The sequence below is a fragment of the Engraulis encrasicolus genome, chromosome 6 (assembly GCF_034702125.1).
Source record: "Engraulis encrasicolus isolate BLACKSEA-1 chromosome 6, IST_EnEncr_1.0, whole genome shotgun sequence".
Taxonomy (NCBI): Eukaryota; Metazoa; Chordata; class Actinopteri; order Clupeiformes; family Engraulidae; genus Engraulis; species Engraulis encrasicolus.
Genome location: NC_085862.1, coordinates 11,742,522 through 11,758,054, shown reverse-complemented (window position 1 = coordinate 11,758,054; position 15,533 = coordinate 11,742,522). Strand labels below are relative to the sequence as shown.

The 15,533-nt window shown below is 41.3% G+C and overlaps 1 protein-coding gene across 2 annotated transcripts; it reads left to right on the top strand.

Moving 5' to 3' along the window:
* Positions 1-572: 572 nt before the first annotated feature.
* On the top strand, positions 573-13,846 carry hoga1 (4-hydroxy-2-oxoglutarate aldolase 1). Of its 2 annotated transcripts, XM_063200632.1 has the most exons (9): positions 573-716; positions 3,335-3,390; positions 3,602-3,828; positions 4,825-4,953; positions 5,769-5,896; positions 6,848-6,982; positions 9,001-9,097; positions 10,042-10,175; positions 12,673-13,846. In XM_063200632.1, the coding sequence occupies exons 3-9, from the start codon at positions 3,615-3,617 to the stop codon at positions 12,820-12,822; spliced, it is 987 nt and encodes a 328-aa protein (XP_063056702.1). In that variant the 5' UTR covers positions 573-716; positions 3,335-3,390; positions 3,602-3,614; the 3' UTR covers positions 12,823-13,846. The 2 variants fall into 2 exon arrangements, with proteins under 2 accessions (XP_063056702.1, XP_063056701.1); XM_063200631.1 differs by lacking the exon at positions 3,335-3,390 and having other exon boundaries at positions 574-716.
* The last annotated feature ends 1,687 nt before the right edge of the window (positions 13,847-15,533 follow it).

The following is a 15,533-nucleotide window of genomic DNA, read 5'->3' as shown; positions in this document are numbered from 1 at the left end:
TTTTGTGAATAAAATGATGACTTGATTGAAAAAAAAGCTGGTACTCATGATCCTAAATTCATAAACTCAAAGTTGCAAGTTAAGTATGACATAGGCTTTATGCAGCCATATTTGTGTATAGGTATCCTAAGTATCTGTGTGCTTCAGGGATATTCTGAACAAATCAAGTTAAGTGATAACCCAGGCTTTATTTACAATAGCTTGTAACAGCAAATGATGTTTCATTGCAACTTTGAGGGCATTTCCACCCTTTATCTTAAAAAAGCCCGGATTTTGCTGTCCATTGGCTAAAAGTGTGTTTATTACATAGTGTGTCTTTAATCTGATAACCGAATACTTAGCTCACCGGGTTCTCCTCTTCATGCTGAATCCATACATACCTCATATGTTACATTTGGTTTAAATAATCAAAAGTTATAGCAGTTTATATATTTTAGAGCGCCCCCCGCAGGCCATTTTGTAATCTGTGTGTTTGACACTCGAACTTCAACTTGGAAGTGAAAACCAAACTGTAACACCAATTTGAAATGACTGCGCCTAATACGATCCCACTACCATAGCCTGCCCTACAAAGCCGGCGGACGAAACGCGCTAGACTTTGTCACGTTTGGCCTGCCGTATCAGCCGGTGGTCCACAACTTTGACAACTGGTGTTTTGCCGTTCGACAGGCATTGCGGTCGCAGATGATCTGCCTTCACTGATTTCATGAATTTAGGTATGTGTGTTTTTAAGACTGTCACTTTACTACGAAGAACTGTGTTATCTTGTTGATGTTTGATAGCCTACCTTTTGTCGTCGGTTGTTGTGTGCATCCGTGAATTATGGCAGTTTGTGGCGCAAAAACGGCACAACACTGTTTCTAAACCCTGCAGGGCTGTCACAGATTTTGTTTTTTAAGTTCGACTGACGAGTAGCCTACTTTGCAGTAGGTGTGGGCTGTGGGTATATGTAGCATTTCTGTTGGTGTACATAAATGAAAAGAAATCTCGCAGATTGTTGCTGCATGCATGGGCAAAACGATTCATAGATAGAATTGCGTTTTGTTTTGTTAAAAAAGTAGCTATTAGATATCATCCAAGTATGCCTCCTAACAATAGCTCCACCCCCACTTTGAGTGGAGGCTAAATGTTGGCAGTAAGCGCACACGCGTCCTTTCCCTAGTGTTTGCCAGGCTAGAGAAAGACCTTTGCACCCCAAACTTCCATGTCATGCAAGCTAACTAACTTGTATTTTGAAAGGGGGTAGAATGGAAGGGGGCAAGAGTAAATATGCCCCAAACCAAAATAAATGTGTATTTGGTTGTTAAAGATTAACACATCTGAGTGTAGCCAGAAATGTTCTAAGCGCTGTCAAACTCAAATTCACAGTGGGCCCAGAGCAGCTCTGAGTGGGCCTGCTTACTAGTAGCAGCAGCTTTACTGAATACTAGGTACAAAATGTTGCACTGAAGCACTAGTGCAATGAATGCTGTGTGTTTGGGCATGGAAAATACCGGTACTACTGCAACAAATACTGCATGTGTATGATGATTATTTGGGAAAGTAGCCAACTTCAGTACAACAACATGGGAGGATTAAAATTGTAGGATGATGATGATGATGATGAGAGAGACTTTATTAATCCCCACAGGAGAAATTGAATGCCACCTAGTCATTCACACAGCACATTCCAGACACATAGACAAACATAATAATAAGTAAGAGCTAACAATAAATAAGCAATAAGAAACAAACAGTCCATCATTAAAAACACAAATAGTCACCACAACATATAAATACACATACAACCAATAAAACCAATCAGCAGCTGTTGTTAAAAAGTCTGATTGCTGCAGGGATAAAAGATTGTCGGAACCTTTCGGTGGACCACCTGGAGAGGAGGAGCCTTTGGCTCCTGCCACTCTCCGTGAACAGGCTGGACAGTGGGTGGTCGTCCCTGCCCAGCACACTGTTTACCTTCCTTAATGTCCGCTCCTCTAAAATTTGCTCCACCGAATTAAAACACACACCCGTGATGGACCCTTCTTTCTTAATTACCTGTTTATGTCCTCCAGTGATATATCCCTCATCCCAGCACATAACAGCATAAAATTAAACACTTGCCACAATCCCATAATAAAATGTGTTTAAAATAGGCCTCCCCAACTCAAATGACATCAGGTTCCTTTAAAAAAAGAGTCTTGATTGGGGACTTCGTAAAAGTCACGCTGCTGTTCTCCTTCCAGTCCAGTTTGCTGTCAAGATGGACGCCCAAGTATTTGTATGAGGAGACAGCTTCTACAGGGCAGGGTGACCTTTGATTAAAATGGGGGATGGACAATTTTTACTCAATAATAAGTTCCTTGGTATTTTCCACATTTAAAATGAGATGGGCATCGTGGCGCCACTTAACAAAATGATTGATCTCAGACTGATACGCAGCATAGTTATCGTTATTGATGCAGCCCACTAATGCAGAGTCATCTGAGAACTTCTGCAGATGACAGGACACACTACTATGTCTGCAGTCAGAGGTGTATAAAGTAAATAAAAAGGGAGATAAAACTGTTCCTTGTGGTTGGCCTGTGTTTGTAATAATGGAGTCAGAAATACTGTTGTGGATGCTTGCATGCTGATATCTACCTGTGAGGTAGTCAGTGATCCAACTAACAGTGGAGTTGTGCAGATGAAAACCATGAAGCTTTTTAGATAAAATGTGAGGTTGTTAAAAGCATTAGAAAAAAAACATTCTCACGGATGCAGCAGAGGTCTCCAGATGGCTATACGCCTTGTGTAGCAGATGGATAAGAGCATCATCTGTCATACTTTGAAGACCCATGGCATGATGATTCCATCCGGACCAGGGGCCTTATTTACATTTAACCTTCTTAGCTGAACGTTGTAATGACTGAAGTGTGTGCAACATTTTCATTATTATTGGGGTGTTTTCACCCCTGCACCTTAATCTTTGGGGGTCAAAAGGGTGTTTTTCTTACTCTGTGCGCGTTGAATGTATCAGGAGCCTGTACAGTTTGTCAGACAACAGGAGGAATTATACATGTGATCATCTTTGAAATGCTCTTCATGCATGCATTGCCCCTCATGCATGTGTTGCCCTTCAAAGCAAGCAGACTTAACATTTTTTAAGTTTTCTCTCTAGGATACTGCAATTATGGAAAGACGGCTTTTTATGTAATTTTTTTTTGGGGGGGGGGGTTATCATAGAGGGATTCATTACTGTGGTCATGGTAGTTATTGACCAATTGGTAAAAACAACAGCAACAACTTTGTGGCTTTCATGCCCAGAAATGGTCTAACTTGTTTAGGTTTAATTATGCTTGTCCTTCTTGGAAAGTGGGGAAATGGGGGTTTCCACTGACCCATGTGATGATGGCTAATTGTTTTATTGAGGTAAAGATGTCTCTCAATACATATTCCTTATGATTTTTTCATTATTAATATTTCATCAGTCATACGGTGCATTCCATTTGTGTGTGTGTGTGTGTGTGTGTGTGTGTGTGTGTGTGTGTGTGTGTGTGTGTGTGTGTGTGTGTGTGTGTGTGTGTGTGTGTGTGTGTGTGTGTGTGTGTGTGTGTGTGTGTGCCTGTGTGCCTTTCTACAGGTGTGAAAACTGCATGACCACAATGTTCTCAGTCAGAGTTCTGAGGAGGGGTCTCAGAGGAGGGGTCTCTATTGCCTGGAAGCGAAGAATGACTCAAGCCATGACGTGTAAACTTGATATAGCAGGCATTTACCCACCAATTGCGACCCCTTTCACTGAGAAGGAGGAGGTGGACTATGATAAGCTGGATGCCAACATTGAGAAGTATTCGAAAATCCCATTCAGAGGTAAGGTGTATTGATGGGTACTTTGACTGTTACAGTCTTAAATATAAGAATTTCAGGGATTAAACACAACATTACATGAAATTACACTTAGCTGATGCTTTTATCCAAAGCAACTTAGTTACTTAGTGGTTATAGTCCATGGAACAATGTGGGATTAGGTGCCTAACTCAAGGGCATTTCAGCCATGGATGGAGGTGCAAAGGTGGGATTCAAACCTTAATAACGCCCCCCTTACCAGTAGGCCATTGCTGTCCCTACACACCATCTATCTCCTCCTGTATGTCCGTTCCACGCATTTCTTCCACACCACTCCACTGAATAATCTCCTATTTGGAGGTTGACATACCAGTGGTACGGCGGTGAACAGTGCAACACTTCATGCCGTTAGGATTCAAAATGCAGAAGATATCCGTATGAATATTTTTGTGCCTTTTGAGCGGTGGTGGCGCAGGTGGTAGAGGAGTCTTTTCAGCAACCAGAAGGTTGTAGGTTCGAGCCCCGCTCTGCCTGAGTGTGCATGGGTGAATGTGAGGCATACAATGTAAAATACTTTGAGTGCTCGAAGGATTGGAAAAGCGCTATATAAATGCAGTCCATTTCAAATTTTGTCACTCTGCCGCCCTGGGGATAGCCATACAATTTTGGCCACATTACCACTCCCATTCCCATCAGCGCACAAGACCAGAGGTGGAAAAACAAGTGCAAAAGGTAAAAACCATAGCATGGTCCTGACCATCCCTAATACTACCATTTCATTTTGTATTCATGGTCTGGAGGTTGTGTCATCTGACTTAATTGCAGGTAGCAGGAAGTTTGCACTCAGTTATGGTTTGAAATGATTGGACAGCTCCCATCCAAGACAAATCTTGTATCTCAGTCACTAGTCACCAGCTATGTACAATTTTGAAGGACTTGCATCTTGTATATTTCAAATATTCTTTTTTTTTACTATGGGTTTGAACAAAACTGATATGTATTTGTGTCATTTGTGTTAAGGCCTGGTGGTCCAGGGCTCCAATGGGGAGTATCCATATCTGACTGCTGAGGAGCGTCTGGAAGTTGTCCGTAGGGTCAGACGCATTCTGCCCAAAGGCATGCTGTTAATGGCAGGATCTGGCTGCGAGTGTAAGAAGACTTTCTATCCTTCATTTTCTGTCTGCCATACCTATTTTTCCTATGCTTCCCTTTTTCTTTGTTTTGTCATACAAAAGTTTGGTGAAACTCCCTCCCCTTTTGGTGAAATTCGCTGTCTTGAGATCAAAATGGGCCATTTCAGTGTTTCCCGTAGGAAGTCGCTTACTGAATGTGGTGTCTTCAAGCGCTCGGTGGGTGTCTCCTCCTGTTTGTCTGTCTGTTCCACGCTCAACTCCCGCAGCACTCCACCGAATGATCTCCAGTTTGCAGGCTGACTTTTCAGTACGACGGTGTGCAGTGTGAAGTTTCACTCCAAAGATGCAGAAGATATCAGTTAGATTAATTTTCCTCGCATTTTGTTGCTTTGCCACTCTAGGGCATAGCCATGGAATTCTTGCCATAGCCACCTCCTTTCTGCTCTGTCTTGCACACATCACGGGTCCATTATGGACTGAACATTTCTCCGCAAGGCTGCGCTCTAAGCAGAATATGAAGAGTTCAGATGCAAAACCCCCTAAGTGCCTTTTCAGAAAATAATCTTAATTCATTTTTATTTATTATTTATATTTTTATTATATTTATTTAATTCAAAGCTATCAAAATGTGATATATATATTTTTATTTATTTATGTAATATAACTATTTATATGTATTATCAAGTACATGAATGTAAACCAAACCAACAACGGGGTTCTCTAAAATAATGTTTTGTTGTTTCTTTTATAATGTATATTTATGTCTTTTACATAATCTGGAGTCTGAGTCTGTTAAATAAAGTTCTATATGATCTACATCTCCCCTATTAGCCACCAGAGCCACAGTGCAGATGACGGAGGGGATGGCCCATAGCGGGGCGGACGCCGTGCTGGTGGTGACCCCCTGTTTCTATCGTGGGAGAATGACCAGCCCAGCTCTTATTCATCACTATACTCAGGTCATCCCTACATACTGTCCCCAATTACCTTCAGGATCAAACACACACAGACACGTTTTTATATACCAGTCCTCCACACACACACACACACACACACACACACACACACACACAGACATACGCCTATATTGCAGTTTGAAAAATTCTGAACAAAAATAATGTCCACAGGGGTTAGTCCCACGTGTATGAATGTGTGGCCAGTAATGTGTTATGCACATGCGTATTTCATTACATTGTACGAAGTTGTGTTGTTAAATGACATAACTATCTCAACAGCAAAACATTTCGATGTTGATTAACTAGATGTTCTACTCCGGTGTCTTCTCACCAGTTAAGATTTTCTGTCTTTGCCCGTCGATGCACCAGATGATAAAACAGAATTACCCCTTTTTTGAGAAACAGTCGTTCATTTTTTCACATGTACCAAATATGCATATTGGGTCTCGACATCCACTGTCTAGACAAGACAAACATTTAAGTGCACAGGGACAACAATTGACACCATAATTGACACCATACCAAATAACTGAAGCAGTCATAAGAAAGTGCAAAAGAGGTTGGAACTTTGGACACATATTTTCAGGCCTGTTTTTCCAGGCATTTTAGGTCTTAATTGGCTGCCAGCTATTTTCAAATCAAAGGGGCCCATGCTGCCAGCTGTATGCCTTATCACCAGCACCACCATCACACAATTCTCTGTCATCAGAAAACAAAATGTTTTCGGATTTCTTTTCTTTTTTTTAATCATGTTTTTTGTGTGATTTTTATGACCCACTTTTCATCAGCATGAGATGAAATGAGAATTCTACATCAACTGTTAATTATCTGGAGTATTTGTTCCTTTTAGACGTTTTCTATCAGGAAAAAAACAAAAAAAAACATTTCACAGTTTCCTATTTCATTCATTTAGGAAGACTTGTTTTGATGTTGCTGCTCTTCTCTTGTCAGTAGGTGGCAGATGCGAGTCCTGTTCCTGTGGTTCTGTACAGTGTTCCAGCCAACACGGGGCTGGAGCTTCCTCTCGATGCCATCATCAAACTATCTCAGCATCCAAACATTGTTGGACTTAAAGACAGCGGTGGAGATGTAAGTCAACTGCATTTTTGTCCTTATCCATTTTTTCAGTTTTTAAGGAGTTTCAATAACTAATCACTTGCATTGTGTTTGATTTAATTGAAGAGGTTTTTTTTTTGTCCAAATACGCCAAGTCAGCCAAAAGTGACATGATGGGATTTCAATAGTTCACTCTCTGAAATCTGGATCAAGCATGTATGCATATATCTTCGTTCTCGCTGGAGAACGGACTCTTGCAGGAGAGTGGTTGTCCACGCGGTGGACTGATCATCGAAGTGCTTCACGCGGTCGGCAGCGACCAGTGCACTCAAGAACAAACTCTCGCAGGAGAGTGGCTGTCCATGCGGTGGACTGATGATCAAAGTGTTTCACGGGGTCCGCAGGGACCACTTCACTGAAGAAGCTGAGAGATTACGTGCCGTATTGGGCAAGATCGCTGGCCGTGGTGCTGAAATACTGTCACGGCCGAGAAATGTCTATGCCAGTGGTTCTCAACCTTTTTTTCTTAGCGCCCCCCCTTACCTGTGCCGAAGACGAGCCGCGCACCCCCAACACAAACGTCTACATGTGTATATGCACTAAAAAATGATAAATGAGTGATTAATTACAATGATTGTCGCTTGAGGCATGAATCAATACCTGAATGACTTTAAATGGGAACCAAACTTGTTTAATTTGGACTTAATTTGGCCTAATTATAATGTTTGCAAGTGTAATTTTGGTCACAGCCTCTACAAAAACAAGATTCCGTGCACCCCCTGGAATCTCTGGCGCACCCCCAGGGGGTGCCCGCACCCCAGGTTAAGAACCACTGGTCTATGCAGCAAACATTCTCGAGCTCGGGAGTACGGCACGCCACGTGCACCGGCAGATATGTATGAAGTCTGAGCGGACACCCCCCGGTGGATGATGGTAGGAGACAATGGAGCGGGGTGAACTGGAGGAAAGCTAGGGCAAAACACTGGCATCTTCTTTCTCGCTGGAGAATTGACTTCTCGTGATCGTGCCACACACACACACACACACACACACACACACACACACACACACACACACACACACACACACACACACACACACACACACCTTTAAAGCTGCACTGTGTAGGATGGTGGCTAGAGTAGGTACCGCCATGTTGGAAACACTTTTACGTTTACACTTTTACATGTCATCCTTTGAATACATTGTCTTTCCTATATCCATAAATACACCAAACCAAACCAAATCGCAACTATGCTACTCATTGAAACTGTGCTCCCTATTGACAAATTTGATCTTTTCATGAATATTTACCTTAAAAGAAGTGCAATTTCCCCAGTCATAATGAATACCTAAAATTTGATGGTGGTGGTAAACCTTCATGAAAAGGTAACATTTGTGAATGGGCAGCACTAATTCCGGAAATAAACTAGTAAAAATATTACACAGTAGACCTTTAAAGGGACAGTTTGGTCAATTTCAACATGCAGTTGTATTGCTCACGCTACCCTTGACTTGTCAGTACCTGGTGATGCCATTTTTTTCGGCTCAGCCCTTTCCGAGATATGAGCAATTCTAATGGGGGCAGCGTTTGTTTACATTTTTAAAAAATGAAACATAGGCCAACTTCAAATATTTTCCCAAAAGGTACTGCTGTTTGCTAGTTGTCTGCTGATGTTTTATAACCTTTTGGATGTTTTTGGGAATAAATAAAAATGTTTTTTTGAAATGTAAACAAAGAGCTGCCCCCATTACAATGACCAGGATCTCGAAAACGGCTGAAGAAGAAGAAAAAAAATCTCAGGCACTGACAAGTCCAGGGTAGTGTGAGCATTACAACTGCATGTTGAAATTGACCAAACTGTCCCTTTAAGACAACCCAATGAAAAGGTTCTTCAATTGAAAATCACTGAACCAGGCGTTCCATTCCAGTTTTACTATGAATACATGTCTCTTTGCTGCCACCACGCATCTACAATACAGTTGATTGCCTACCTTCAGAGGACATTGAGAATGTACTTTTTTTTGTCTCTCCTCTGCATATTCAATAGGTTACGAGAATTGGTCTTGCTGTTCACAAAACCAAATTGGAGGACTTCAAGGTACTGGCAGGATCTGCTGGGTTCCTTATGCCTGCGTATTCTGTAGGTAAGATGGCTTATTCAGCATTTACATGAACTGAGTAGACTCTATCGTTTTTTTGTTTGCTTGTTTGTTTTGTTTTGGGCTTTTCTCTGCCAACTAGCAGAGTTTGGCGTGGAATGTTAGTATAACCTCCCTCTCGAAGCCTGCTACACTATCATTGCACTGACTGAACCATGATTCTTGATCTTCAGTTCAGCAGTATCATGCTTTGCTTCTAGGGCTGTAACAATATTGTATCGAACCGAGAAATCGTGATACACAGAGTCACGATACTGTATCGTGATACAAGGAGGCAGTATCGTGATACGCCCTTTTAATGTTTTGATACCCATCAGCCCAGAAAACAACCACAGGATATGAAGTGATAGTGCTTCCAAGCATCATTATTATTATATAGAAACTTTTAAAAATTATTAGTAGCCTCTTGTAACCTATTCTACCTATAACCTATCATAGTTTTTATTGATAAAGTTTATAATGTTGGCAAATGTGAAATCGTGGGGTGTATCGAACCGTAGGTCATGAATCGTGATACAAACCGAATTGTGAGTTCAGTGTATCGTTACAGCCCTATTTGCTTCCCATGCCCGAACTGGAGCTTTGAGCGGTAGGTCGTGAGTTTGAGCCCAGAGTGGGGAACTAGTGCAGATGTCCTCAGTTACACCTCCACCTCGTCCTTGATATTGGCACACCTCGTCGGCTGCTATCTAGTACACTGGAAGTACAGGGTCTGAAGTACTTATATTATACTTAACTACTATACATAAAATAATGAACTTCAGGTATACTACCTTTGTGAAGGGATTCCATTGCACTTGTTACAATGACAAATCAAATTAATTGATGGAGAGTCACCCTTGATCCATTTTCATGGTTGTCTTTGATAGTTGGTTTTGTTTTGTGAAATCAGACCTAGTAAAAAAAAATGTTTATTGATGTGTTTTCAGGGGCTGTTGGTGGTGTGTGTGCCTTGGCCAATGTGTTGGGAGAGGAGGTGTGTGAACTGGCGAGACTTTGCATGCTGGGTCAGTGGGAGACGGCCAGGGAGCTTCAACACAGACTCATAGAGCCCAATGCTGCTGTAAGCATCTTATCACACGAATTGCCATTCAATTCTATTCAATTCTGTTTATTCCCCAGACATGTGTCCAAATGCACACAAGACAAATAGTACAAATACACATCAAGACAGACTAGGACAATCAACCAAAAACTACATAAATTATTAATAAAAATATAAAATAAAGAACTAAAATGTATAAAAGATGTATGCGTGGGTGTTAACCTTTTGCTACTCACGGTCGGTTTTGAGAGTGCCATCGTGATATTCAAAAGGCAGTGGTGGGGGGGCGCTGTGGCGCAGCGCGCTAAGCCCCCCACATTTGGGCTTGCATGCCCACCCACGGGGACCCTGGTTCGAGTCCGGCTGGGGTCATTTCCCGATCCTCCCCTGTCTCTCTGTCCCATTTGCTTCCTGTCGCCATCTTCGACTGTCCTGTCAAATAAAGGCATAAAAGCCCCCCAAAAAATATATCCACAAAAGGCAGTGGTGTAAGCTGCAGCACAACATCTTGGGTCTCAAGGCTCAAGGCATTCAGTAAAAATGGTCATAAATCACCAATGAAGTTTTATGTTCCTCTCATAGTTTCAAATGACTACAAAGGCTTTAAATATAACCATATTTCAACAGTTGAAGGTTTAGGCAGAACAGTTTCAAAATCAGACAACTGGTATGCTCCCAAAATTACGGTGCAATTACATTCAATTTTTGCATCACGTTAAAAGGTTATACAGGCTCCTAAAACCTGAGCATGAATTTTCAGAAAAATTGAACAGAATTGTCTGCGCTTACTTAACCCATATTAGCCTGATACTGCGTATACGTTGTTTGACCTTTGGCGCCTGGTGCGACACATACGCTGCATTCAGGCTCTTGAGATTTGGGTTTTTTGTCAAAAATGATTGAGTGTTTTAGAGAATGTTAGAGCTGAATTAACACATTCATTTAAAAAATATATATATTTTGAGGGTTTTTCAGCTTTATTTAGACAGGACAGTGAAGAGTGGGGCAGGAAGTCAGTGGGACAGAGAGCCGGGAGAGGATCAGGAAATGATGCGGGTCGGGAATCTAACCCCGGTCGCCCGCACAGCAGCTCAGTGCCCAGCCGGCTAAGCCACGGCTGGGCCTGAATGAACACATTCTTATGCAAAACGAGGGTCCTAGCTTTTAAATGCAACTTATTTCATGTGTTATGTGCTTTGGAGGCTGAGATATTTAGGTTTTATTAGGCAAAAAGGGCGTAGGCATTCAGCAGTCGTTTTTAGGCTAAAATGGGTTAAACCTTCATTTAGTTTCTGTAGAACGTAGAGAGATGATTTTAAAGATCGCTTAGGCTTTCTTTTGTGTGGCATTTTCGCAAAAGGGCGAATGTTTACTCTTGTGTATTTATCTTAGAAGCTGACAAACTCAGTAAGTCTTCCTGTTCATTCTCAAACATCGCATGAATCCACTGACCTTTTATCTATGGGATCGTCAGATATCTGTATCTCAACTTCATCTTCATTTCCAATCAAATCTGAATTGATGTCCTCAATATTGCTACCATCACTTATGTCAGCCATGGTCTTTCGAGTTGACTCCCAGACCTTAATCCCATAGAAAATGTATGTGCTGACATAAAAGATGCTGTTCAAGAGGCAAAACGCAAAGGAATAGTGGAATGTTATACAATTGACCTGGCCTGCAATTGCTGGATGTTGGATGTTGGTCAACATCACAGATGACAAAAAGTTATTAGAAATCATGGTTGTGCAAGAAAATATCAGTGTAAGATGCTCAGCAAAGTTGAATTCTCAAGAATTTGTTAGTTTGTACAGAACATTTTTTAGTTTCCAAAGACAGAGGTCAATGCTGCTATTTTTTAACATTACATTTCCTCACTTTCTATGTAATCTTATAAAATTGTATTATTTTCCCAATTGTCTTGCTTTGAAATTGAATGTGCAGTGTCCCAAATGCATTTTCCTTATTTAACTACAATTTATTTGAAGAATTTTGATATTAACTCCGCTTTGTAAAGGCACTGTATTTTGAGCACAACTGAATGTATTCACACCAACTAGGCTACAAAACATGGAGATTTGTATAGCATAATATCCATTAAGTTGACAGACAGACAGACAGACAGACAGACAGACAGACAGACACACAGACACACACACAGACACACACACACACTCACAGATTTCCATACAAATGTATACAGTACCCAGTGTCTGATGTAGAGTAAGTGCTTAAAATTCTAGGCCTTAGGGATTGTGTGACTGAACACAGATTGTGAGCTTGAGTGTTATTAAATGGCCTATGGGTATTAATAACTGATGGCTAATAATGATAGTAATAATATTAATGGCAGTAGTAATAAAGTATACTATAGTAATGATAATAATGCCTGTGAATTCTACTAGTCTTTGTACTGTGATTAATTCGTAAATGTAGTGAATCCCTCTGATGTTATATGTTTAAGTCAGTTTTTTTGACTGAGAGTATTAACAATATGTGATTTCTTCTTTTAAAGGTGACCAGAAAATATGGTGTAGCAGCCCTTAAGCAAGCGATGGCTTGGTTTGGTTTCCATGGAGGCGCTAGCCGCTCGCCTCTGATGCCGCTCTCGCCGGCCGAGCTGGAGCAGCTGCGTCTGGATTTCACTTCCAACAATTGGCTGTAAAAGATATAAGGCGAATGTGTAACAGGGGGGTTGTGTGATATAAGGCGAATAGTAACAGGGGAGTTGACCTAAAGCTACATTTTGCCCAAAAAATATAGTTTTATATCACATCAAAAGCTCTTTATGGCCTTTTTTAACTGATAATATATATTTTTAAAAAGATAAATTTAGAGTTGCATATAGGTGAAAGGAGTGGAGACTGGAACATCAAATGAAAAGCAGGTGTCCGTATCTCACAGAGGTGAAAATGTCAGTGCTTTGGTTCAGTCCTTTCGATTCTCAACCCTTGAATGCAAATGGAGTTTGTTACAGAGGGAAATGAGGGGAAATCTACAGTATATTGGGCTTTAAAAATTGAAGAAAGAAAACCAGTTGTCTTCCTGAATCGGATCACTGGCCCCTGTGCAACGCCCTAGCTCCATAACACAATTGTAGTGGAAAAGTAATTGGAAAAAATCGAATCGAACCGAATCGCATCGTATTGTGGGGAATTCTAAAGTATCGAAAAAAAATCGAATCCCTGATTTAAGAAATCGATATCGTATCGTCATGAAGGCTGTGATTTACACCCCTAATTGTGGGATAGGGTGAATTTTGACATTCCAGTTTCTAGCTTCACAAAAACAAGGCAGAAAGACTTGAAAAAAATAGAGTGTAACATAGTCAAATGTTCTATCAAACAGCTTCCTTGGACAAGGTCTGCAATCTCTGAGTGAATTTCTAGTTTTCTATCAAATTGAGAAATTGTTTCGGCTGGTAATTTGTTGTGTTCACATGGAGATGTTGATCACTCACTGGTGTGGGGGCCCTGTGTATTGAAACCATTTTGTGGGATTCTACGACATCTTCAAGTATTTTGAATATATTATGCAAACTCATCCATGACAACCTTGTATGAAATAAATATGCCTGGCAGGGCCGGATTAAGATGGGCTGGGGCCCCAAGGCTACAGGTTGCTGAGCCAGGAATTAAGGAAAACATTTCTGCCAAATAAAGAAGAGGCCTATTTATAAAAATTGACAATCTATTTGACTCGACAGACAATTTTATTCAATACTGTGTCTGGGTGCAATTCTGCAATACTCATGAACGGCCATCCGGGTACTTTGGTTATAAATGTGCGTTACGCCCTTTTTGGGGGGAAAACAAACCGAAAGTCTCATTGACTTACATGCTACATCGGCTAGCCTAAATAAACACAGTACACATGCTTCAGTTACGGCTGTTTGGCAGTTATTTGAGCAGCCGGCAACACAACATGTTTTCGGCATGTTGCGCGTGAACAACGCTAGTCTACAGGTCCGTATCTTTCGTTTATTAAACCCCAACATCACCAATTGACTTGCATGGGTTGTTTTCCCCCACAAATGGGCGTAACGCACATGGAAAACGTCACGCCGTTCATGAGTATTAATGTTGTTTCTTCCTTTGGCCAATCGGGAGGCCCCCTGGCAAGCGGGGGCCCTTTGGCTGCCCTTCTGGCCCCTGACCATGTGGACACTTTCTCACTGATCCCCGGACAGTGGTGCCTTGCATGGCAGCCTTTAGAGCAGTGTTTCTCAACTGGTGGGTCGCAAAAAGTGGGTCGCGGAGGGGTCATGGGTGGGTCGCGGAGCCGTGGTGTAAAAAAAAACATAATTCATTGATTTGCTAAAAAAAAGAAGAAAAACATCCAACTTTTCCTGCAACAATTTACAACCTTTATTTTGGTAGGCGATTGAACTTGTCATCTGTCGTTATAGATAAAATCTGAATGTTTATGCAAGATGGTAGCGTGCATTCGAGTGTCGCTAAAAAAATTGGGTCGCGACCGAATGAGTGGAAAATGGTGGGTCCCAAGACTGTTCCAGTTGAGAATAGGGATGGCGAAAATTGAAAACACTCTTAACCGGTTACCGAGACTCATTAACCGGTGGTTAACCGGTAATCTTACATTTTAAAACGTCTGCGTGCCTGATATGCACAGCACTGATTTTTTCATTTTTATTTTTCACATAAGCTTTTTTTTTGCTGCGCTGACAGGACCTGCCATGTCCAGCCATTGTTGCCAGATGGGAAATGCTGAATTATCATACTAAAATCTCAAAATTATCGTTTTTTGGGAGGAAATTATTATTATAATTATTAATATTATTACATCTGGTTAACCGATAGCAGAACATTTTAACCGGTTAAAGTTGAACCGGTCGATTACCGGTTAACCGGTTACTGGTTAACATCCCTAGTTGAGAACCACTGCTTTAGAGCGTGTCTGTGTCTGTGACTGTGTGTCTGTATGGGTGAATGCTAAGAACTTTGAGACAACTCTGTAGTTGTTGGAATATTCTGCTATAAATAAATACACGTTGGCTGGTTGAATGTTGATAAGTGAATGGCATTAAACCATCAAGATGTTGTATGTCCATCGTATGGACAATGACATTGTTCTTCCATGACATTGTACAATGACATTTTACTCCATGCTGAATTTTAATCAGTGCAATACAGTAGCTGCACTGCTGCAAACTCAAGACTCGGCACAGCTGTAACTTGTAAGCAAAGAAATTAAATGGGATGAGAACAATCTCTGTCAAATGCATTGGCCGCTGTGTAGTGCAGAGACGTAGCCTGAGGACACACACTGAGCACACTCCAGCCCTGGCAGTAAGGGCAATGTTGCACTTCACCATGTCGCCAGTACTGAAAGTGGAAGAACAAAGTGACTCCCAGG

Bases quoted from the DNA above. Each gene is read 5' to 3' on its own strand.
- hoga1 (XM_063200632.1), top strand. From the start codon at position 3,615: ATGACCACAATGTTCTCAGTCAGAGTTCTGAGGAGGGGTCTCAGAGGA. The intron at 4,954-5,768 runs GTAAGAAGACTT...CTCCCCTATTAG, and splicing joins GGCAGGATCTGGCTGCGAGT to CCACCAGAGCCACAGTGCAG. The intron at 5,897-6,847 runs GTCATCCCTACA...TCTTGTCAGTAG, and splicing joins TTATTCATCACTATACTCAG to GTGGCAGATGCGAGTCCTGT.